Genomic DNA, 20,831 nt, shown 5'->3' with positions numbered 1-20,831 from the left:
TGCAGTCCTATATGAAATAGTTAGAAATGAGCTCCATCTCAACCAACAACAGCAGTAAACTCGTGCTTTTACGTTAATGCATGAGCAGCAATAATATAATTACATAATAGCACAAAAGCCACAGGTGACATTTTTATAATCATGTGCATTTTCCTGATTGTACTCACATATTTTTACTACTGCAGGACTTAAACTTGCAACAGAGAATGTTTACAAAGAAGCAGGTAGATAGATAGATAGATAGATAGATAGATAGATAGATAGATAGATAGATAGATAGATAGATAGATAGATAGACGGATAGATAGATAGATAGATAGATAGATAGATAGATAGACGGATAGATAGATAGATAGATAGATAGATAGATAGATAGATAGATAGATAGATAGATAGATAGATAGATAGATGTACTATTGATCCCAGACTGGGAAATTGTGTCCTTACAGCAGCATCCACAACGGATATAGTACAGTTAAATAAAACAAGTAAAAAAGTAGAAGGAGGAACATATACTACATCAGTAAATGAGGTGTTGGTGCTTTCTCTTAAAGGGTCTGAATACTTCCAGCTATGATCATTTTCTATGGCTGTTACCTGGCCTGTGCGGTCCCTGGGTGCTGTGAGCTGGCCTGTGCAGCAGGCTGTGAGGGGGGTGCATGACACCGCTCAGTCCGGTGGGTGTCAGCCTTTCACGGCGCTGCTCGGACCGGATGTGACTTGCAGGGATCTCAGAGCTGCAGCTTCCAAACTGTGGGCGTTTTTCCCTCAATCTTGACTCCAGGATTTTTTTTTTATGGGTGTTGCCTGTGTGGATTACAACTTTGGAGTTTCGCCGGGCGTTGCTGAGAAGGACAGACAAGCCGGATAATTCCTCTAACTGCAACATTTACCAACTTTCCGCCCCGCAGTCGAGGCCCTCTCACTTTGTTCACGTTGTACTTTTTTAAGCGGAGCAGCAGTGGTTTACTTTAGCCGTTAGCTAGCTAAGCTAACCGAGCCTGAGCTGCGCTGTTAGCTGCTATCGAGAGAGCCGTCCGATGCAGGCCATTAAGTGTGTGGTGGTGGGGGACGGGTAAGTTAAACTACCTTTTTATCCTCACTTTTTACCCCTTTAAACCCCCCAGTTTGACGCGAACAGCAGCGGTTGTAAGGTAACACAGTTGCCGTCGTTGACCCAGTTACCAACAGTTGGCTAGCGGCTAACTAGCCTCGGATAAGATGCCAACTTGAGCGACAGCTGTTGTTGTGGCCGCTCTCCGGTCCAGCTGGGTCAGACAGATTTATCTACATGCCCCGGTGAGGTGTGACCGGACGGGCCACAGCATGTCCGCTATCTCACACACACACCACCCAGGCTGCCATGTCGACAGCTATAACTTAAGTCATCTGCTCCTCAGCTCGTCCTAGTTAGAAGTTTTCAGGCTTTTCGCTATGGATTAAATTTGTTCTGTGCACTTAAGTGTGTTTTTGTAGCTGATGACCTATATTTGGACTCGATAACCCAAATAATCCAGCCCGTTTTGGGTCAAGTGTTTGTAGGCAGAGAAATGTTTGGTATCTTTAAATTGTTGGGTTTTTTAAATATATTTTTGACAAAACTTACATCACATTTAAAGTACAAGTTTTAAAACAGCATGTAAATAAGTTATTTTTCCATAATAATAATTTAACCTGTGTTATACGTGTGAATTTGTCCCCATAAACTCAATTGACCTGAAATATACATTTAGACATCCTTATGCATACTGATCATTGATTTCTGGTAAAACAATGTTTTAAGACTAGCTTGTCATCATTTTCTGGTGACAGAAATTTTCTGGTGGTTTTGGTCTCCGGTAGTTCACACATTGTGTCAATGGATGAGATTTAATCTTGCCCCCAGGAATGTAATGTATTCAGACAGATATTACTACTGTGTGGGATTAATACTTGATCCGTTTAGTTAAGACTGTAAACTATTTACTTTTGTAATGTAACATGTAGGTACCCCCCTGCCATTTTGGTGTTAGCTTCTGGTATCATCCCATGGAGTAAAGCTGCATCATAGGACAGTAGTGTGTGTATATATAGTATATATAGGTCAATGTGCCGACTGCTAGTCTACGACATCAGTTTCTTAAACCAAAGCTTAGAGCCAGTGAAGTCAAGTCAGGTCAGTTTTATTTATATTGGCCAATATCACAAATCACAATTTGCCTCAGGGGGCTTTGCAATCTGTACAGCATGCGACACCCTCTATCTTTAGACCCTGGATTCAGATGAGAAAATGCAGAGCACATGCCCCCACAATGATTATTCATTTTAAGTTTCAAGTATTTGTTGAAAATAAATTTTCTTTTTTAGGCTGAGGTGGTGCACAAAATTGTGCCCTCTCTTGGTGTTGTTACTGTGTGCACATCCTGCAGATATATTAATGTGACAATAGTGAAGGCTAATACTAGACTGCACAAACCCAGTCCTGACATACAATTAAAATTGTCAAGTAAAAACAAATTCATTGATTACATGCATTTGATATAAAGTGTATTTTGTATTGCCTTAATTTCAGTGAAGAATATAATGATATTATCAGAACTATGAGCATAAATCAGGAAGCAGTCTTCAGTTCTCATCATTGTATTTTCTCCCTGCCCTCTGTTCTGATCCCAGGGCTGTGGGGAAAACATGCCTGCTCATCAGCTACACTACCAATGCCTTCCCTGGAGAGTACATCCCCACAGTGTAAGTAACGCACATGGGCAGCTGTGACATGGAGATGGTCAGCAAATGGAAATGTGGCAGGGTTTAGGTGATGAAGGTGGTCCAGGAGGATCCTGTTAGTTGAGAAATGTATTAACATCTATGCACAGCTTTATCTCTTCCCCATTCAAGTGTGTTTCATTTGGAACTTAATTTCCACCTCCCTTCTTGCAGGTTTGACAACTACTCTGCCAATGTGATGGTTGATGGGAAACCGGTGAACCTGGGCCTGTGGGATACAGCAGGACAGGAGGACTACGACAGGCTCAGGCCTCTGTCCTACCCACAGACAGTACGCACATCTGCATTCATACACAGTAGTAACAACTGCTTGCCTCAGACCACTGCTGTACACAGACTAGTATCAGCCAGACAATGTTAGCACCAACACTGTTTTCACTTTGCCAGCATTGATTTGGAGTTATTCACTGGCCTGTAATGCTTAAGACGGAGTCTTTGCACTCAGCAGAGTAGAGCCGTGTATCCACAGTACCTATACACTGTCTGGAGGACGGCTGGAGGAAGTGAAAGGGAGCTCTTGTTTGCACTCTTTGTCCTCTCAACAAACTGGCCTCTGTGGCAAAGACTCGCAGGGAGCTCTGTGAACCCTCAAATCTGAAGTCAATATTGTGTGCTAGCTGTCTGTCTTCAGCAGCGCAGCGTTGATTTATTTTAACGATAGCTTGTGGTTATTCTTTTTAAAGTTATATTAACATTTATCATTTATCCTCCGCAGGATGTTTTCCTGATTTGCTTTTCACTTGTCAGTCCAGCCTCCTTTGAAAACGTCCGTGCCAAGGTGAGAACAACCCACTCTTTATGTGCTTTGCATTTTGTTACCTCCGCCAGTAATGGCGATATTAGATGGACTGTTTTCACTGAAATGTCGGGGCCAGGTCAGCTTGAATTGGAGTCATTTATTATCTCTCCAAATATATAGATATATTATGATAGAAATGCTTGTCTTACTTAAGGGTAATGCATGATTGTTTCTCTTTTTACTTCTTCAGAGGTAATGGTTGAATTGAAGGGGGATTCACTTTGTAAAGTAACTGGAATAAATGTTGTTCATGACTGAGAATTGTTTGGAAGTTTTTGGTCTGTAGTTGCCCCTGAGTTCCTCCTAGGTCACATCATGTTGAATTTGGATAAGAACCAGGACATTCTTTTGTCATCCCACTCACATTTCTCTCCCCTCCTCCCCCAGTGGTACCCTGAGGTGAGACACCACTGCCCCAACACGCCCATCATCCTGGTGGGCACCAAGCTGGACCTGCGAGACGACAAGGACACTATTGAAAAGCTCAAGGAGAAGAAACTCTCCCCCATTATCTACCCTCAGGGCTTGGCCATGGCTAAAGAAATAAGTTAGTGTAACGCTACACGTACACAGATAGAAATGTTTAAATGATATCACTGTATGTTAAGGTTTCAAATCGGTGGAAAGGAAGACAAAACTTTTATTAGGGAGCAATGTGTCTGGTAGTTTTCCCAACTCATTATGATTGCGCTGTACAAAAGAGTCGAGGCCAGAATTTACCGTCACATTTTTGTAATTACAACATCATGGAAATTGAATTAGGGCTTAAAATCAGTAGCATATCTTAAATTCAGCAACATAGTGCCTAATTTGTTTACCATTATTAAGTTTTGTTTCAATGAACTGTAAAATTAGATCTGTATTTCAATTCTGCAATATTTCCTCTCCAGAGTTGAAGGTAAATTCCATTAACTGGATCATTTTCAGAGCGCTTATGAATGGATGTCCTGTTTTCTGTTACATTTTAATTAGAGTTGCTGCATTTGACGGATCGTCCCTAAAAACACACTCTCTTTCTATACACTGACTTATTTCTCTGCTTTTTCCATTTTCCTCTCCTGTGCCCTCCAGGCTCTGTGAAGTATCTGGAGTGCTCAGCTCTGACGCAGCGCGGCCTTAAGACGGTGTTTGACGAAGCCATCAGGGCGGTCCTGTGCCCCCCGCCCATCAAGAAGAGGAAGAGGAAGTGCAGAATATTGTAATGGAGAACGACAGGGAGCAGAAAATACAGTGGCAGTCAGAACTCGCCTACTCAGAGGGAAGAAGATGATGGCTGGGTTCCCTGAATATCGATTCACCCCCTGTGTCCTTGCTTACATAGAAGCTCTGGTAGATGTGACCTCCATGTGAAAGAACTTCACAGATTTGAGCAGCGCTGAGGGTTTTCCCCTCAGATGTGGTGTCTGGTTGCTTACATCTGTTTGGTCCTTTCAGATGGACAGGAATGAAGTGACTTTGCTAAGGCCTTTGGGAAATGTGAGGGTGGGGGTTTGCTTTGTGATCTGGGGTTGGTGAAGGAGACAGAGGGAGGATTTCACACACAAAAAAAATGAAATTTCTCTCAAGACATTGTGAAGAAACACTACTTGAACGTGATTTTTATCATGAAATTACCGTAGATGTAACTCCATACGAGAAGGAGGCCCTGCGCTGCACTCTTTCCCCTACACACTAAGAGATTCCTGCTGCCTTGATGAAATTTTACTTAAGGAAAACATGTTTTTTAGAAGCTCTAATTTCTCCTTTTTTTTTTTTTCATTGTCAGTCTCTTGTCAGCTGTGGTTGACGGACCGTTTGTTTACATGTGTCATCTGACTAGACTGAGGTGCTGCCAAAACTCAGTCGACAGTCATCACTTTGCAGTCACTCCATCAACACTAAAACGTCGTTTCTCTTCCTTTTTAATTTTGTTTTAATCTGTACAGGACGCCATCATGGTGTCACGTAGAAATGGTTTTACCCTTGAACTTTTAACAATTGTTGTAGCAGCTGCTAAGATAAGTAATAATTACTCTTTACAATTAACAACTAGATAGTGAACAGATAATTTTCTTGTGTTGTTCCTAAAAGCTTTCTAGACGAATCCACTGCTCTTCTCTCACCATGTGTTGCGTAAACACGCAGTATTCTGTGACTGACTGTCGGGCATGTGAAGGCACAGTGTAGCCACTGGTTCATCCTCTATCTGTTCGGAAGGTTCGGAAAGTGCTTTGAATATTCAGGCTTTTTTTTTTTTTTCAGTATACGATGTTCATATTGGTATCATGATGGTGTGTAACCATAACATTTTGACCCCATCTGTACTGTGTTTTGTGAAGTCTACGAGCCAGTGTATTAGCACTCTAAGATTGTAACTGACTTTATTGTCCTTGGTGTACAATATGACCTTTGAGCGGTAACTATTCAGAACATACAAGTTATTTCGAAATGAGCAATGATCAAATTGCATGTTTGCCCTGAGGAGCCACTGTAGATCTCGACTCATTTTGTCAGTGTTTCAATGACGCAGTGGAAGTGCACACTTGGATTCACTTTCTAGTTAAATGTGGTTTCATTTTCACATAGTTAATATGCTGATTTGTTTTGTTTTTTTTCTTTTTTTAAGCAAATAAATTTATTGGAAATGCTCTGTTTTACTTTGTATGCTCTGTCCAAACATGCAAGTTCAGGGAAATAATATGGGTTTACAATAATTTATTTCCCTCAAAAAAAAAATGTCCATCACAAATTTTTGTTTTCACCATTTTTTAAACATCAAGTGGATACAACCCAAACATTGTAAGAACGATGTGAATACATCAACTTAATCAAATATGCCCCCACTGTCCCGTAGCACCACCAGGAGGTTAAAACTTGCCAATATCAAAACTAATGACTTTCCCATCAGCCTCAGCTGCGCTTTGTGTTTCGTGCTGATTAGTGAATATTAGCATGCTTAACATGCTAAGTTTAGATGGTGGACATTGTACATTGTAAGTACGCCAGTGAAACATCAGCATGCTACTGTTAATGTCAGTGAGCATGTTAGCTTTAGCATTTAACCCAAAGCACCGCTATAGCTGTAGACTGTCAGCTTTGAGTATTGATAAATTGTTTAATCAAATCAATTATTGAAATTATTGGTGATTAATGTTTTGTTGATTGCCTATATGATTAACAAACAATTTCAGTATGAAATAGACAGTTCTGTGGAAAAGTTAGGGCTTTCCAGGGCCAATAAAGTAAAATTCATTTAGACTGTAAGATATTAGTTCTTGTCCTTTCTTATATTGCCTTGATCTTGGTTGGCTTGTGTGCCATAAAGGCCAAACGGGGGGGGTCAGCCTTTAAATACATGGCTCCTTCAGGATTGGCTGGCTTTGGCTTTCCATTGGTCAAACACCAGCTGAGCAGAGACCGCATCTTCAACTCCCATTCCTGTTATTGTAAAAAACAAAGCAGGTCGAGGTTACACCGAATACTATGATGAAAATGTACTGACTTTGAAAAATAAATGGGGGGGGGCTTACCAAGGGATTTGAAGACAGTTGTTTTCTCTCTGTGGGCTGGTTTTATCCCATTAATAACGTCTCCAAGCTCTGCGAACACCTCAGCCTAAAAAGAGATCCACAATCACATTTTTAGACAAACGCCTCAGTTACCTCATCGAGGCAGTTAGAGAGCATAATGGCAGACTGACCCCTGAGAGGATGATGTCACCGGACTCAGTCATTGCTCCCTCCCTGCTGTCGACGTACACCACCGCCTCCTTCATCAGCACGTCGTCCAGCTCCCGCCAGTCTGGCCTGCAAGCCCCCACCGCTGCTCAGCAACAGGAGAGGAACACAGTGGGAAATACTCATTTTATTTTCAAAGATGCTCAATAAGTTCTGACCTTTTTACTGGGTGCACATGTAAAAAAAAATCTCACCTGTACCCATTCATTTCTTATTTGTTCATTTGTGTGATAATGATTTCTTCCTACCTGCCACATGGGCTCCTGGTTTGACCCACTGACCAAAGAGCACCGGCTCTGTAGATCTGGTTACCGTCACTATGGCATCCGCTCCCGTCACCGCCTCCTCCACTGAGGCGCATGCTTTCACTGGACCACTGACAGACTGGCAAAAACTCTCTGCTCTCTGTTTTGTGCGGCTCCACACACGCACCTGATAGAAAAAGGAATAGTTCAACATTTTGGGGAATATGCTTATTATTTGCTTTCTATCCACCACCACTACAGTATCTGTAGTATTGGTACCAGTTTTTTTTGTCCTGTAATCCATGCAAACTAAAAAAGGAGGAGAAAGAGTTATAACATTCTGATGCTCTGCTTGGTGCCAGATTTTGGTGCCAATTCTTTTGAAGTCTATGGGAGATGCTTTGTAGAAACACACTAAAACCCAACTTATCTCCACCGAATGAAAGAACACACTTCCCAGAACAGAACACTGACTGATTTTTCCAAATATGTGCATTTATGTATCTGCTGTTGGTCTCCAAATAATATCCAAACATGATTATAGGCATCAATTGTTGCACCAATGTACGTTCACACGCTACACAGTGTTGTAATGGCCCTTCCTTTTCTAGTTTCCATGGAGACCAACAGCAAATAAGTAACTTCCCCATCTGGAAAAATCAGTCAGCGTTCTGTTCTCTGAAGTGTGCTCTTTTATTTGGCACCGTCTTCATCAGAGGCAGACCACGCAGATATGCTGGGTGTCTCTACCGAGCAGAGCATCACACCGTTAGTATGAAGATCTCATGACTCTTACTCCTGATTTTAGCTTCCTTGTAATTTTGTTGTTACTATGAGGTTGCCAGGCAACCAGCAGAGACTCCATAAAGTCACTGCAACCCGCCAAAAAATCGTCCGTACATGACCCCTTGTGAAAACACAACCTGCTGCAATTACAGTTAGTTTTTTTGGATAGATGAATCAAACACGATATAATGTGTTTATTGGTGAGCTTCAGAGGAGCTGGTAGGTGAGTTTTGTTGCCTTTGGTCAGAGCCTAGCTAGCTTTTCCCACTTGTTTCTAGAGTTTATGCTAAGCTAAGCTAAGTGGCTCCTGGTGTTAGCTTCATAGTTACCACACAGAAATGAGAGTGGTATCAAACTTCTCATTTAACTCTGGGAAAGAAGGCCAATAAACACATTTTCAACATTGTTTTACTACCTTTAAAACAAAATTAAAAACAGGGAGACTTAATAAAGAAGGAAAACTTGTGTTTTTTTCTGTACATTTCATGGACAATCTGTGTTGTCCCACTCAGTCAGTCCCATGCAGACACTGTGGGACACTCTGGGTGTTTATAACAGCCTATAGATCCCTTAGGTTCCTAACAATTATGTGCTGTGTTAGGAAACACTGAGGCACAAACACGAGAACAGTGCCCCGCTTATTCTTATTAAACGTACATTATATTGCCCTAAACCGAGAAATGCAGGCTTCTGTTCACACTTGCTATCAATACATTTACAACATATGCTTGCAATTGTACCTCTTTAAACGAAAACATTTCTGTGAAGACGTTGTAATGGCTCAGGGCCTGTTTGCCGGTCCCCAGGATGGCCAGGACCTCTGCTCCAGGACGCATCAGCAGCTGCAAAGCAGAAACACACCAGGAGACAAAGTTAGAACAAGAGTGCAGGATTGCAGAACAGTTAGTGTGAGCAGATGCTGAAGTACCTTAGCAGAGATGGCTGAGACTGCAGCTGTCCTCATGCCTGTGATCACCTCTCCATCCATGACCTACGGGACGGAAACATGCCCTGTCTGGTCTGACTGACTGAGGCTGTTAAACTACACGATTGGATGCTTTTAATGTAGAGTTACTAAAGCCAGGCTGGTGCAGCGCTTGTGCATGTGATACTCACAGCCTTCACATTGCCATACTCTGGATCCAGCAGCACCACTGTGGCTTGCACTGCTGGCAAAGTGGAGCCATCCTCCCTCTTGTAGAAACAGACAAACTTGGTGCACAGGACTCCGTCGTTCTCCATGTATGTAGGCATTAACCCCATGAAGCTGTAACAGTGAGCGATTGTCAGCCATCAATGTCGACAGATTGTTAATGTTTCATTTGTTATAACCACGCATGAAGTCCCTCACTGGCCTACCCGCTGTGTTTCTGCAGAGGCACCGTGAGGCGCACAGGTTGGATCACCTCCGCGCTGTCCCGTCTGGAGAATTTCCCCAAAGCGTCCTCCAGACGGGGGATCAGCTGTCTGTAGCACAACAGGCTCTCCACCTCATGCTCCCATATGATAACAGGAGGTCCAGCCATGGCTCTTGCTCCTGCAGCTGCAGCTCAGAGGAGTCACTGTTGAACTGGTCTGCCCAAAGTTCAAACCGCTGACTGTGTGAGCGAGCTGCATTCAAGAGCCGCAGGCCTCTTTAAACACCGCGCTAAGGGGAGTGGTACGCAGGGAGAGGGCTTTAGTTCATGGTGAAAACAAACGAGTTAATAGACAAATTATAGTTTTTCAAAGGAACTAGCTGGATGGAGATTCAGAGATGTGTATATCCTTTATGAACACATGCGCAAAGTAAAAGAAATAAAAAGAAAGATCTCTACTAGTGAAAGTGACAGTGGAGTGCATTAGTAATATAAGAAAAATGTACGTCAAGTATGAAAAGAAGTTATGCAGAATCGCCCCTCTCACTGTTACATAGGCCAGTGGTGGGAAATGAGTTAATACATTGAATGAATGAATGAATTTACTGCAGTACTGTGCTTAAGCACACTTCTGATTTCCAGTTTAGACTCCTGTACATTTCATAGGCAGATATATTTTTTATGCCACTGAATTCAATGAAATGCAATGGTTACCACTTAACAGATTCTAAATAAGAACATTTGTTATCACTATCAAATATAATGAAATGCTTGAGTTGGAACTATGGTTTGAGATTTCCCCCCTGAACTTCTGAAATGGGTGTATTTAAATAACCCTAATCTAGTTGAGTAACCCTAAACTATTTGAATAACCCTAATTGTTTGCAATATGTCACAAGCAGTTTCAAAAGCAAACATTTGAGAAGAATAAAAAGATGACTTTTTGTAACAGGACTTAATGTTTTAACTTTTCCTGCCCCATCATCTCACAACCCCCCAGATTCATTTGTAACCCTCTGGAGGGGCTCCACTAAACTTAATCCACTATAGGGTTTTAATACAAGCTCCACCTCAATGGGCTATAGAAGTAAAATGCTATTATGCATTGATACATTAATATTAACAATAATGTAATTTATAACATCAGAGGGGCAAATTCTGTGTAATTAAAACTTTTACATTCTGTACTTTAAGTACAACACTGTACTTTATTTGTACATTGTTGCGTTTGTATTTTTGAGGATTTGATGCTTCAGCACTGATATATCTGTATAATTAATATTCTCAAATCTAATATATTCAAATAAGAGTGACTGAAATGTTATTATTCTGCTAATGACAAACATTTCGACATTTCATCCAGGGAGCAGCTTTCCTTGGCACGAGTCAGGCAGAGGTTTGTAAATCAGTTTGTTAGTAGTCTGATGAACGTGCCAGCAGCACCTCATGGTAAAACTAAGTACTGTTGGAATCGGTTGCTGTGAAAACATGCCAACTATGTGCACAACACATTGCCCAACCAAGGACTTTTTCCTCCTTCAATGTCTACATTTTAATATTAATTACAAATATCTGAATGAAACTACAACAAGAAAAACCAAAATGAACACCAGGCTTAAATAAAAAAGTTTATTATGAATCAGGTAATGCCATGGCAAACTGATGCAAGTGGACACACTGTCCTAAAAAGTAAAAAAGAAAAACATCTGCAACTGTTTATCAAACAAGAGACAAGATTATTTTCAATCTGGAATTTATGTTCCCCTTTTTTCAAGGAGGCTTTATCACAACAGTGCAAAAAAAAAAAAAAAAAAAAAAAAATCACACGAGCAGTCTCTCAATAGCCATCTGGACAGACTGAATCTGCGGTTTGAGCTGAGACCCCTCCTTTATGGTGACTGAGGTAGCGATGACGGGGCGCGACACCCCACAGGCCCGGCCCAGGGCCTGCTTAGAGCGGACAAACACGTACGGAACGTTCTTGTCCTCGCAGAGCAGTGGCAGGTGGAGGATGATCTCCAGTGGTTCAGCATCAGCGGCCATCACAATAAACTCAGCGATGCCTCTGTTCAGCGTTTTAGTGGCTGGGGAAGAAGAGGATCATGGTTAGTAATTACATCATTTTAATATCGGGTTTAGCAGCTCTCCAGTGGTAACCTTCTGGTTTTAGAACAAATTCTGAGATACAGCATCACCACTTTGTATCTCTGAGCCTCTGGACACACAGACGACATCCCTCTAACAATCAAAGTCTTTGGGACAGGACAGACTTTACATCATACAGAAATGTATTATATTGTGCTAATTGTTATTATTCTTCATTTGATTTGGCTTTATCCAACCAACTGAAGCAATTTCTCATTTGAAGAGGTGCACCAGCAATTATTTGGTATTTTAGCAATAAAGATGACTCAATCAAAATAGCTAGAAACAGATTTTTTTCAATCAACAAACTGATTATCGTTGCAGCTCTACAATGATTAAAATGTGTTTATGACCCACGGTTAAGCTCATATACACACTCAGTTTTAAGAAGACCCACATGTGTTTGTGCTAATGTTAACCTGAATCACAGACTTCTCTGCTGCTACATCACCTCAGGACCGATCACAATACCGGCTTGTATACAAACCCACAGTCGCACATTAGTAATTCTGGTTGGCTGTATGGTTGCTCACCTTCATTAGCCCCCTTCCTCAGCTGCTTGTAGTTTGATGCTTGCTGCACCAGGTCCAGGATGGTTTTGGTCAGCGTGGCGTCGGCCAGCGGGTAGGCCTTTGGGTTCACTTGAGCTTCAGTCTGGTCAGAGGACATCAGGAGGAATAAACACACATTAACCACAGGAAAGCAACACACGCAGTGAACTAAAACTAGGGTGCTGGGAGTAAAGAAGGTAAGTTCGCTCTGTTGACTACTTTCTTTAGCTTGCTAACAGTTAGCTCGTCTGCTAGCTTGATAACGTAGTTCATTCAAAGCCAACACTCACCATTGTGAATTGTTTTTTCTGGTATTCCGGCCCTCTCGGCGAAATGCTTCACGGAGGATTTTCTTTCACCTGAGTTTAAAAGTGCAAGACGACACAATGTGTATTTTATATAAGTTATACGGTTTCCTGTCGCGCTACAAACTCTACAAGCTCTGTCGCATGCAGCAGGTCCCAACGTTCACCGCACGTGTGGGGTGACGCGCATGCGCACTGGAGACACCAGCCTAACACGACCGGAAGTATAAAAATAATAGTCCTGATTCTTGAAAATATAATAATAAGTTAGAAGTATTTAATATTTTAAGTAGGGATTTCATTTTACCAGTTCACAGTGTTATATGTATTGTATGTTCAGTATCTTTTCTTATACAAATTTAACTTCTGCTTTATATTTGAAATAGGGCGACGTGAACACATTACTCTATGTTTACTTAATGTTTTTGAATATTTGTTCATGTACTACATGTATTATATTTTGTTTTGTCTCAGTTTTACTCCTGGTACTACGGTTATTGGTGCAAGATTCAATAGCATTGGTGATCGGCTCATATTCTTTATGGAAAACAGAAGAAATGAGACTTTGTATGAATTTTCATCTATGTATTTTAAAGTTAAGATTATCATGAGGAGGTTTTTAATGGTGCTGTATAACACAGGAGCCTAATCAGTATATTTATAGAATAAAGGTCATTAAATTATTCCTCATTAACGTCTCGCCACATTTTCATCTCCGTGGCAACAGAGGGCGCTCGTTCATTGGCTCAACGGCTCTTTTGCGAGCCAGGGAACGCGCTAGGCATTCTGGGTAGGGCACTTTCACGCCGCCATATTGGTTCGTCGTCCTGAGTGAAGGAGAGAGGGGAGATGAAGGGGATCCGGGGAATCAGTCAGCTATCGGTAAGGACTCAGAAACCTCATCCTTTATATATTCATATGTGAATATATATCTCCGTGTGTGCCGGGACAGCTGGCGAAGCATCAGCCGCGCGTTTCAACCTTTGCGTGATTGTCTGACGGTGTGAAACATCAGGGTCGTGTCAACAGTAGGTGTGATGAAGAACAGACGAGGAAGCAGTCAGCTGAAGCTTGTCACGACTCTGAGCTCAACCAGCATTAAACCAGCCGATAACGTTACATAATGAAGACATGGATGAGCATTTAACTCTTGTTAAACACAATTCACCCAGCTGGGGGTCTACTAAGGTGCCAAGTCAATGTTGGATTGGTTAGCTTCTTGTAGATTTAGCATCCTCACCTCAGCTAATATAATAATGATTTGTAGCGAAGCATGTGCGGCTCGCTGACGTGACATTCATCAATTATTACAGTATTACCCCTAATGTTCAACGTTGCTAACATCTGAGACCTGTGTTTGGCATTACACATCTCCATTATCATTCAGAAGAAAAACAGACACAGTAAATCTCTGTTGTAACAACTCAAACTTCATGTTTTGAACACCAGGATGTTCATTAACCTATTGAAACACAACATAAATCATAAATTATGTGAGTGATTTTACATTTGCTGACAAAAGTATGAAATCATTGACCTTAAAAGACCTGAGCGTCCATTGTAGTTAATTAACCATGAGCTGACCATAATAAGTTTGACCAGTTAATACATTAGCTGATATTAATGTTGCTTTTATGCTAGAGTGTTTGTATAAAGTATAAAGTATAAAAACATTATAAAGCAGTAACACAAGTTGAATTGGCGCACAAGAAAGAGGGCATGATGTAGATCTGTGCATCTTTTCACACAGCAGCACCGAACAGCGGACCATTCCTCTGTGTCCGACGCAGTAGTACATGGAGCTCTCTGTGAGCTCTCTCTGTTTCACAAGGCAAATCTAACCTTTCCAAATGCTCAGGACAAATGCTGGCCGACGGCGTAGAGGAGACTTTTGGACCGAGTTTGGTGAGACAAGGCCTCCACTGCTTGTGGAGAACCAGAGCTCGCGCTGTGCATTTCCTGTGAGGCGAACAGATCCACCTCCGCTCTTGCGAACCTGTCCCACAATGTTTGAATAAGTGTGGGATTCTGCAGTATTGTGCATGGTATAGTAGCTGCAACAGTGTGGAATTAGAAGACTTACAAAATTTGAACAGCACCAAGGAGGCCCTATAGTTTGTCCATGCGCGTCACATGTATGACATGAGGAAGTATGTACAGACTGAATAAAAGCATTAGTTTTGTTCTGTTGTGTAAGAGAAGCACATGTGGACAGAAACCATCATCAGAAAATAACGCCCTCTATCCCGCTATTTCGCAATGTTTCACGCCTCTGATCCGCTTTCTCCTCAAACTGCTGCTGAATCAGTCAGTAGCACATTAGTTGTAATGTCCCGCCTTCCCATCTTCTCTGTTTTTCCAGAAAAGGCTTTACGCGGCCCAGGCTGCCCGTAAGGTGGAGTTCACTGGGGCCACTGAACACGTTAAGTTTCAGCCGCAGGATGTGCAGGTCAGTGGTTGCTAACATGTCTTTCTCCTCCACAGAGACGCTTCTATGCGGCTGCCAGAGCAGGCCATTCCCTTGCCCAGCCCCTGGCTGGCCTCAAGCTCTCTCCAGGGGCTGCCCACTCCTACCAGGACGTCCATGTATGTTGGGGGGTGATGCTGATGGCTGTGCTGGGGTTGGCTGGGTCCAAACACTGTGGTTTGGGGTCTGAGATTAAAGATTAGTTGGTTTATTCTAGAAAGAAGGCATATGTTGCTCATTTTTTATGCTCTGTCTCTTCTCATTATGATTGGTTTAAAATATCAGATCTCCTAACTAAATGTTAAAGATGGCCCTTAAAGTGTGGCTGACATGCTTTAACTAAATCTCTATCCTTGATGGATAAACTGAAGGATATCTCGTATGTGTCCTTCTGTCCAGGTGACCAGACTGCCCAGTGGACTCGTGATCGCCTCCCTGGAGAACTATTCCCCAGCCTCCAAGATAGGAGTGTTTATCAAGGCCGGCTGTCGTTATGAGACCCCTGAAAATCAGGGGGTCACCCACGTCCTCCGCCTGGCCTCCAACCTGGTATGATACTGAGTACTTGGTGTATTTTGAGTTTGGTTTCAAACAACTGTTAATAATTTAGCACTGATGTTGTTAATGTTTTCTCCCCTGTTCTAATTTAGTATTATTCTTATAGCTCTAAAGCACATGAGCAAGAATGTAGCCAATGTTTATTTTTGAGCATGATTATTTGTGGTGTTGTCTTGGCATCAGTCAACCAAAGGAGCTTCAGCCTTTAAGATATGTCGTGGTGTGGAGGCAGTGGGAGGCAGCCTGAGGTCAGTAAAGGAACACAGTCCCAGCTAACCTTTGAATACAAGTCTCCTCCTCGATCAGTGTTCTTATCTGGATATCTGCTCGTTTGTTTCTCTGCAGCGTGACTTCATCCAGAGATAACATGGTCTACACCGTTGACTGCTTGAGAGACGATATGTGAGTCGGATTAACTTTTTCACATTCGACCAAACGATGATGGTCCTGTGATTTTTAGGCAGCATGCTGGCTATGTGACAGTAAAAAGAGGCCTGATGTGTGTCATCCCTGTCTAGCCTGCCGTCCGGCCACCAACCCATTTAAACTTGATAGCTGTAAACACTTGTAGTTTGCTTCTCCTCATAGATCTGTGGCTGAGGTCAGCTCGAATCAAACGTCAGTTACATAAGTGTGACTGTATAATGTGTGATCAGTCTCTCTTACACCATGGTTTTGAGAAACAGTGACTGTTCAAAGGAATGCTCACTGGAGCGGCAGAATATGGTGCAGGAGTGGTTTTGTTTTCCCGTTTGATGGTACAGTTTGAGCACTTCACGTCACTAACACGTTTTTCCTCCCTCTTCATTATTTGTCTGCAGTGACACAGTGATGGAATATTTGATCAATGTGACAACAGCCCCAGAGTTTCGGCCATGGGAGGTGTCAGACCTCACTTCCAGACTGAAGATGGACAAGGCCCTGGCTGCACAGAGTACTCAGATAGGTGGGCCTTTGATTTCCCTTGTAATGCACACATACACTACTCACAAAAAGTTAGGGATATTCGGCTTTCAGGTGAAATTTCAGGATGAACCTAAAATGCATTCTAACCTTTCCAGGTGAACTTAATGTGACCTTCTCTAAACCTTTGAATGCACATGTCCAACTGTTCAGTGTCTCAGTACTTTTTGCACAAGTTGCTGTTCTCTAACAAGAAGCTTAACAGCAACATTCACAACAGGTTTGATCCATGAATCCACCAATACATTTCCTGCTTCAGTTAGAATTGGTATTTAAACAGTCCTCCTCATCATGCTGTTCACATTCTGACATCATGAGACCAAGACGACACCTAACAATTGATCAGCAGCACCTCAACACTGGAGGCTTCAAACAGGAAGTCCTCAGACGGAGGTGTTCACTGAGCTTAGAGGGTCACAGAGTGTCATCAGGAGGTTGTAACAGTGATACAGAGACTGGAAGAGTCACAGAAAGGAGAGGAGTGGACGTCCTTTGGCCACATCCCAATTTATTGAGACACTGAAAATCTTTTGTTGTGGTATACCCAGCACTGTTGTTAGATTTTCTTTCAATACATTGTTTAAGATGAATAAAATTACCATTACATGCTTCTACTTAAATGCCCTACTTTCATGATATAATATCACTGTAGCATTCACTTTTTACATTTTCCATATATTTCACCTGAAAGTCGAATATCCCTAACTTTTTGTGAGTAGTGTAGATATTTGGCATGCGATAATTCGACTTTGGACCTCATTCCAGATAATTTCGGTAAATTACTTTACCCACTTTTTTTCTTTTCCCACTTGTATGCTACAGAACATAACCTAATCAATGACTGAAGGTGACACTTTGATTAGATTCCACACGTATCTGTTGATTGGATGTCCTATCACTGCATCGTACAGGGAGATATAATGATTTTTCGATAGAGAGGACGTCGCATATTACAGCATTAACATCAGAACATTGCAGTTAATGATCACGCCTCTTCTCCAGGTATGGTTGAAGGTCTGCACTCAGCTGCCTACAAGAATGCTCTCTGTAACTCTCTGTACTGTCCTGACCACATGGTTGGCAACATTCAGTCTGAACATGTAAGTATTTTCCAGTCTTGAGGGACACTTGGAGCTTCACAGTGTTAATATACCTTTTTAAACTCTGTTTAATGTTTGGTATTTTTCTCCAGCTGCACCAGTTTGTCCAGAACAATTTCACAAGTGCAAGAATGGCTCTTGTCGGACTCGGTGAGCACCATAATACCTCTGACATAACCCATAAAGATATAAGTGCTGTTCTAGCATGACTTCTTTATGTGATACTATTAATAGAAACGGACATCAAACCTGGTGTTATCCTGAACGACCAACAGATCTTAACGTTTATGATGTTGGTCTTTCCCTCAGGGGTCGACCACACAGTGCTGAAGCAAGTTGGGGAGCAGTTCCTCAACATCCGCAGTGGGGCAGGCACCACAGGGGCCAAGGCTCAGTACCGTGGAGGTGAGCTGAACCCACATTGTTAACCATGGTCACACACCACATGGAGTTTTACTTGGAATTTAAAATGTGACACCCAGTACTGCTCCCTGACTGCCTCTAGGTGAGATCCGTCTGCCTAGCACCAGCAGCATGGTCCACTCGGCGGTGGTGAGCCACTCGGCAGCGACGGGCACCAGCGAGGCTCTGGCCTTCAGTGTGCTGCAGCATGTACTGGGAGCTGGTCCGCATATCAAGAGGGGCTCCGGCCTCTCCAGCAAACTGGTCCAGGGTGTTGCCAAGGCAACTGCTGACCCCTTCGATGTGAGTTGTAATACAAACTTGTAAAAGATTTCATAGAGGAGGGCTTTGAATGGCTTAATGCAAGACTACGGCTGTGTTTCTGTGCATCTTTACCTTGAAACTGCGACACCTTCTTAATAAGTGTGTTAAATTATAACTGCAATGCTGCCTGTAAAATGATAATAAACAAAATCCCCTTTTCTTTCTGAACAGGTCAGTGCTTTCAATGCAAGCTACTCTGACTCTGGTCTGTTTGGGGTCTACACCATCTCCCAGGCTGCAGCTGTGGGTGATGTGAGTATGCTCATAGTCAGGAGAGGAAATCATGTTCATCAAAGCAGCTGCAGTCCTTTTTTCAAAATCAAAGGAGGGAGGGTAAAATGTCTAAATGCTATGTCTGTCCTCCTCTGTCTCCAGGTGATGAAGGCTGCTGTTGCCCAGGTGAAGGCTGTTGCTGATGGTGGAGTCACAGCTGAGGACCTCACTCGGGCCAAGTAAGAGACATAGCCGAGAGGCAGTTGAAGGAAAAGTGTTGAGAGTTAGATGAGAAGATTGATACTACTCTCATGTCTGTGTAGCACTTAACCTCCTTTTTACAGTGTGATGCTATTACACATCTGTCTTTATACAGATTAACGTAACGGGACAGAAAGTTAATCGGTAAGCTGTAGAGAAGCTGGTAGGGAGGTTTTGTTACATTTGGACAGTGCCAAGCAAGCTGTTTCCCTCCATTGCCAGTCTTTATGGTAAGCTAAGTTAGCCTGCTGCTGGTGGATTTATGTTTTGTGTACAGACTTGAGAGTGGGATCTGTCTTTTCATGTAAGACGGCAAATAGCGTAGCTGACCTTTAAACAGTATAACAATATTTGTCTGCTGAGAAAAAGTGCCGTTAATAAAAACATATTAGACATTTTATTGTCTAAATTAAATTACTTTTTTTTTTAAAAAACAAAATCTCATCCTCACTAATGGCATCATGTAGATTGGTGTAATTAGATTGTCTAAGTGTAAGTCTGGTGTTGTATGTACATTTATATGCCCACAAGAGCTGATAAACTGAAATCTAAATTGTCTCATGTCAAAAAGTTTTTTTGCTGTTTCCAGTTCTTGTTCATGAAACCATCACACACGGTACCCGTTAGTTTCACCATTATTTCTTTTCGTATGACATTGGGCCAAACTCTTAAAGCACATCTTAGCCTCTGTTCCCCCTCATACTTAACATTCAGAGGAAAATGAGTCAAACGTCACCTAGTTTACACTATTGTGGCTTTCTGTCAGGGCCCAGCTGAAGGGGCAGGTCCTGATGTCCCTGGAGACTACAGAGGGTTTACTGGAGGCCATGGGCTCTCAGGCTCTGGCCACCGGATCGTACTGCCCCGCCGAGGAAATCTCCAAAAACATCAACAACGTCTCCTTGGCCGACGTCTCTGATGTAAGACATTTGGCTCTTGTCAGATAAGCATTTTAGGATGTGCTGAATATTTCATTTACTGTGTGAAAAATGTGTTTCATAGTCAACAATGGTGTTCTGAACTTTGATTCCCAGGCTGCCAAGAAATTTATGACTGGCAAGAAGACCATGGCGTCCAGCGGCAACCTGATAAAAACACCCTTTGTGGATGAGATCTAAAGCCCCCACCGTCGCCTCGTACAATATCTAACTCTGACGGAGAAGAAGAATTTGTTTCCAGAAACAGAACAAAAGCAGAAGTCATCATTACCCTTTGAAATGCTGTGGTACTGAGAGATATAATGTCATAACACCCGTGGTTATTTATAGGTGTAACAGTATATTTTCACACCATCGTGGTCCACTCATCTGTCCACATAAACTGTATAGCTGATGTAAAATAATGAATAAATTCTATCTACCTTACAGAGTTAAAAGTGTTTTGCTGTGATGGTCTGTGTTTTGGATATTGTAAAATGTCTGATTTTTAGTGTGACTATTAATTCTTGACATCGGAAACTTATGTTCTTATGTTGATTTGGTCGAAAGCTCCAGAGCAAGTAGACATTGAGTTAGGATTAGTGAAGCATCAAGTCAGCGTGAGTGAGAAGTCCAAGAAGTGGAAAGTTAAAACACACACAGTCTGGTAAGTTAGAAAACAACTGGAAGCTTTTAATATAGTAGAAAGCTCCACAGCAACTAAGTGGACTTTGAGTTTCATTTATTCTTTTTGCAAGTTTTGTGTATGAGCTCTTTTGTGAGTGTTCAGGTGTTCCTGTTCTCAGAGGTGTTTTAGCTACTCATTTACAAGAGTCCCTTTGCATAATTTATAGTAATGCACAAGAACCAGGAGTGTCGGCTATTTGCGGATGTTCTCGCGAGAGTTGTCCACTCCAGACATGGAGGCGCGAGCTGGCGGAATTTTAGTTTCCACTGC

The 20,831-nt window shown here is 42.2% G+C and overlaps 4 protein-coding genes across 6 annotated transcripts; 2 read left to right on the top strand and 2 right to left on the bottom strand.

Annotated features, from left to right (window-relative positions):
• The first annotated feature begins 729 nt into the window (after nucleotides 1-729).
• LOC139220399 (ras-related C3 botulinum toxin substrate 1-like) lies at nucleotides 730-6,188 on the top strand. Its single transcript, XM_070852496.1, has 6 exons — nucleotides 730-1,075; nucleotides 2,653-2,724; nucleotides 2,917-3,034; nucleotides 3,479-3,541; nucleotides 3,950-4,109; nucleotides 4,634-6,188. The coding sequence occupies exons 1-6, from the start codon at nucleotides 1,041-1,043 to the stop codon at nucleotides 4,762-4,764; spliced, it is 579 nt and encodes a 192-aa protein (XP_070708597.1). The 5' UTR covers nucleotides 730-1,040; the 3' UTR covers nucleotides 4,765-6,188.
• Nucleotides 6,189-6,273: 85 nt separating this feature from the next.
• Nucleotides 6,274-9,848, bottom strand: crym (crystallin, mu). Its single transcript, XM_070852495.1, has 8 exons — nucleotides 9,669-9,848; nucleotides 9,426-9,576; nucleotides 9,238-9,300; nucleotides 9,050-9,151; nucleotides 7,527-7,710; nucleotides 7,242-7,363; nucleotides 7,072-7,156; nucleotides 6,274-6,979 (listed from the first exon to the last, which is right to left on the bottom strand). Exons 1-8 carry the CDS (start codon nucleotides 9,833-9,835, stop codon nucleotides 6,906-6,908), a joined length of 948 nt encoding a protein of 315 aa, XP_070708596.1. The 5' UTR covers nucleotides 9,836-9,848; the 3' UTR covers nucleotides 6,274-6,905.
• A 1,533-nt stretch (nucleotides 9,849-11,381) lies between these two features.
• Nucleotides 11,382-12,839, bottom strand: LOC139219883 (NHP2-like protein 1). The gene is made up of 3 exons (XM_070851887.1): nucleotides 12,654-12,839; nucleotides 12,346-12,466; nucleotides 11,382-11,751 (listed from the first exon to the last, which is right to left on the bottom strand). The coding sequence occupies exons 1-3, from the start codon at nucleotides 12,654-12,656 to the stop codon at nucleotides 11,489-11,491; spliced, it is 387 nt and encodes a 128-aa protein (XP_070707988.1). The 5' UTR covers nucleotides 12,657-12,839; the 3' UTR covers nucleotides 11,382-11,488.
• Nucleotides 12,840-13,462: 623 nt separating this feature from the next.
• uqcrc2b (ubiquinol-cytochrome c reductase core protein 2b) lies at nucleotides 13,463-20,331 on the top strand. Of its 3 annotated transcripts, XM_070852218.1 has the most exons (15): nucleotides 13,487-13,550; nucleotides 15,031-15,063; nucleotides 15,153-15,254; nucleotides 15,535-15,684; nucleotides 15,877-15,941; nucleotides 16,039-16,095; nucleotides 16,515-16,639; nucleotides 17,659-17,756; nucleotides 17,849-17,906; nucleotides 18,066-18,161; nucleotides 18,262-18,461; nucleotides 18,654-18,734; nucleotides 18,858-18,934; nucleotides 19,723-19,876; nucleotides 19,991-20,331. In XM_070852218.1, the coding sequence occupies exons 1-15, from the start codon at nucleotides 13,518-13,520 to the stop codon at nucleotides 20,072-20,074; spliced, it is 1,413 nt and encodes a 470-aa protein (XP_070708319.1). In that variant the 5' UTR covers nucleotides 13,487-13,517; the 3' UTR covers nucleotides 20,075-20,331. The 3 variants fall into 3 exon arrangements, with proteins under 3 accessions (XP_070708321.1, XP_070708320.1, XP_070708319.1); XM_070852220.1 differs by lacking the exon at nucleotides 15,153-15,254 and having other exon boundaries at nucleotides 13,463-13,550; nucleotides 15,031-15,117; XM_070852219.1 differs by lacking the exon at nucleotides 15,031-15,063 and having other exon boundaries at nucleotides 13,464-13,550.
• Nucleotides 20,332-20,831: the final 500 nt, after the last annotated feature.

Source organism: Pempheris klunzingeri, chromosome 20, assembly GCF_042242105.1.
Source record: "Pempheris klunzingeri isolate RE-2024b chromosome 20, fPemKlu1.hap1, whole genome shotgun sequence".
NCBI classification, from domain to species: domain Eukaryota; kingdom Metazoa; phylum Chordata; class Actinopteri; order Acropomatiformes; family Pempheridae; genus Pempheris; species Pempheris klunzingeri.
The sequence above is the reverse complement of the archived record's forward strand: the minus strand, read 5'-3'. Positions and strand labels throughout refer to the sequence as shown.

Coding starts and splice junctions, on each gene's coding strand:
- LOC139220399 (XM_070852496.1), top strand. CDS start 1,041: ATGCAGGCCATTAAGTGTGTGGTGGTGGGGGACGG. Junction 3,542..3,949: donor TTGAAAACGTCCGTGCCAAG/GTGAGAACAACC, acceptor CTCCTCCCCCAG/TGGTACCCTGAGGTGAGACA. Junction 4,110..4,633: donor GGCCATGGCTAAAGAAATAA/GTTAGTGTAACG, acceptor TGTGCCCTCCAG/GCTCTGTGAAGTATCTGGAG.
- crym (XM_070852495.1), bottom strand. CDS start 9,835: ATGGCTGGACCTCCTGTTATCATATGGGAGCATGAGGTGGAGAGCCTG. Junction 9,301..9,425: donor AGTATGGCAATGTGAAGGCT/GTGAGTATCACA, acceptor TCCGTCCCGTAG/GTCATGGATGGAGAGGTGAT. Junction 7,157..7,241: donor GTGACATCATCCTCTCAGGG/GTCAGTCTGCCA, acceptor ATCTCTTTTTAG/GCTGAGGTGTTCGCAGAGCT.
- LOC139219883 (XM_070851887.1), bottom strand. Junction 11,752..12,345: donor GAGGAAGGGGGCTAATGAAG/GTGAGCAACCAT, acceptor CTTCTTCCCCAG/CCACTAAAACGCTGAACAGA.
- uqcrc2b (XM_070852218.1), top strand. CDS start 13,518: ATGAAGGGGATCCGGGGAATCAGTCAGCTATCG. Junction 15,064..15,152: donor CGGCCCAGGCTGCCCGTAAG/GTGGAGTTCACT, acceptor TCTCCTCCACAG/AGACGCTTCTATGCGGCTGC. Junction 15,255..15,534: donor ACTCCTACCAGGACGTCCAT/GTATGTTGGGGG, acceptor CCTTCTGTCCAG/GTGACCAGACTGCCCAGTGG.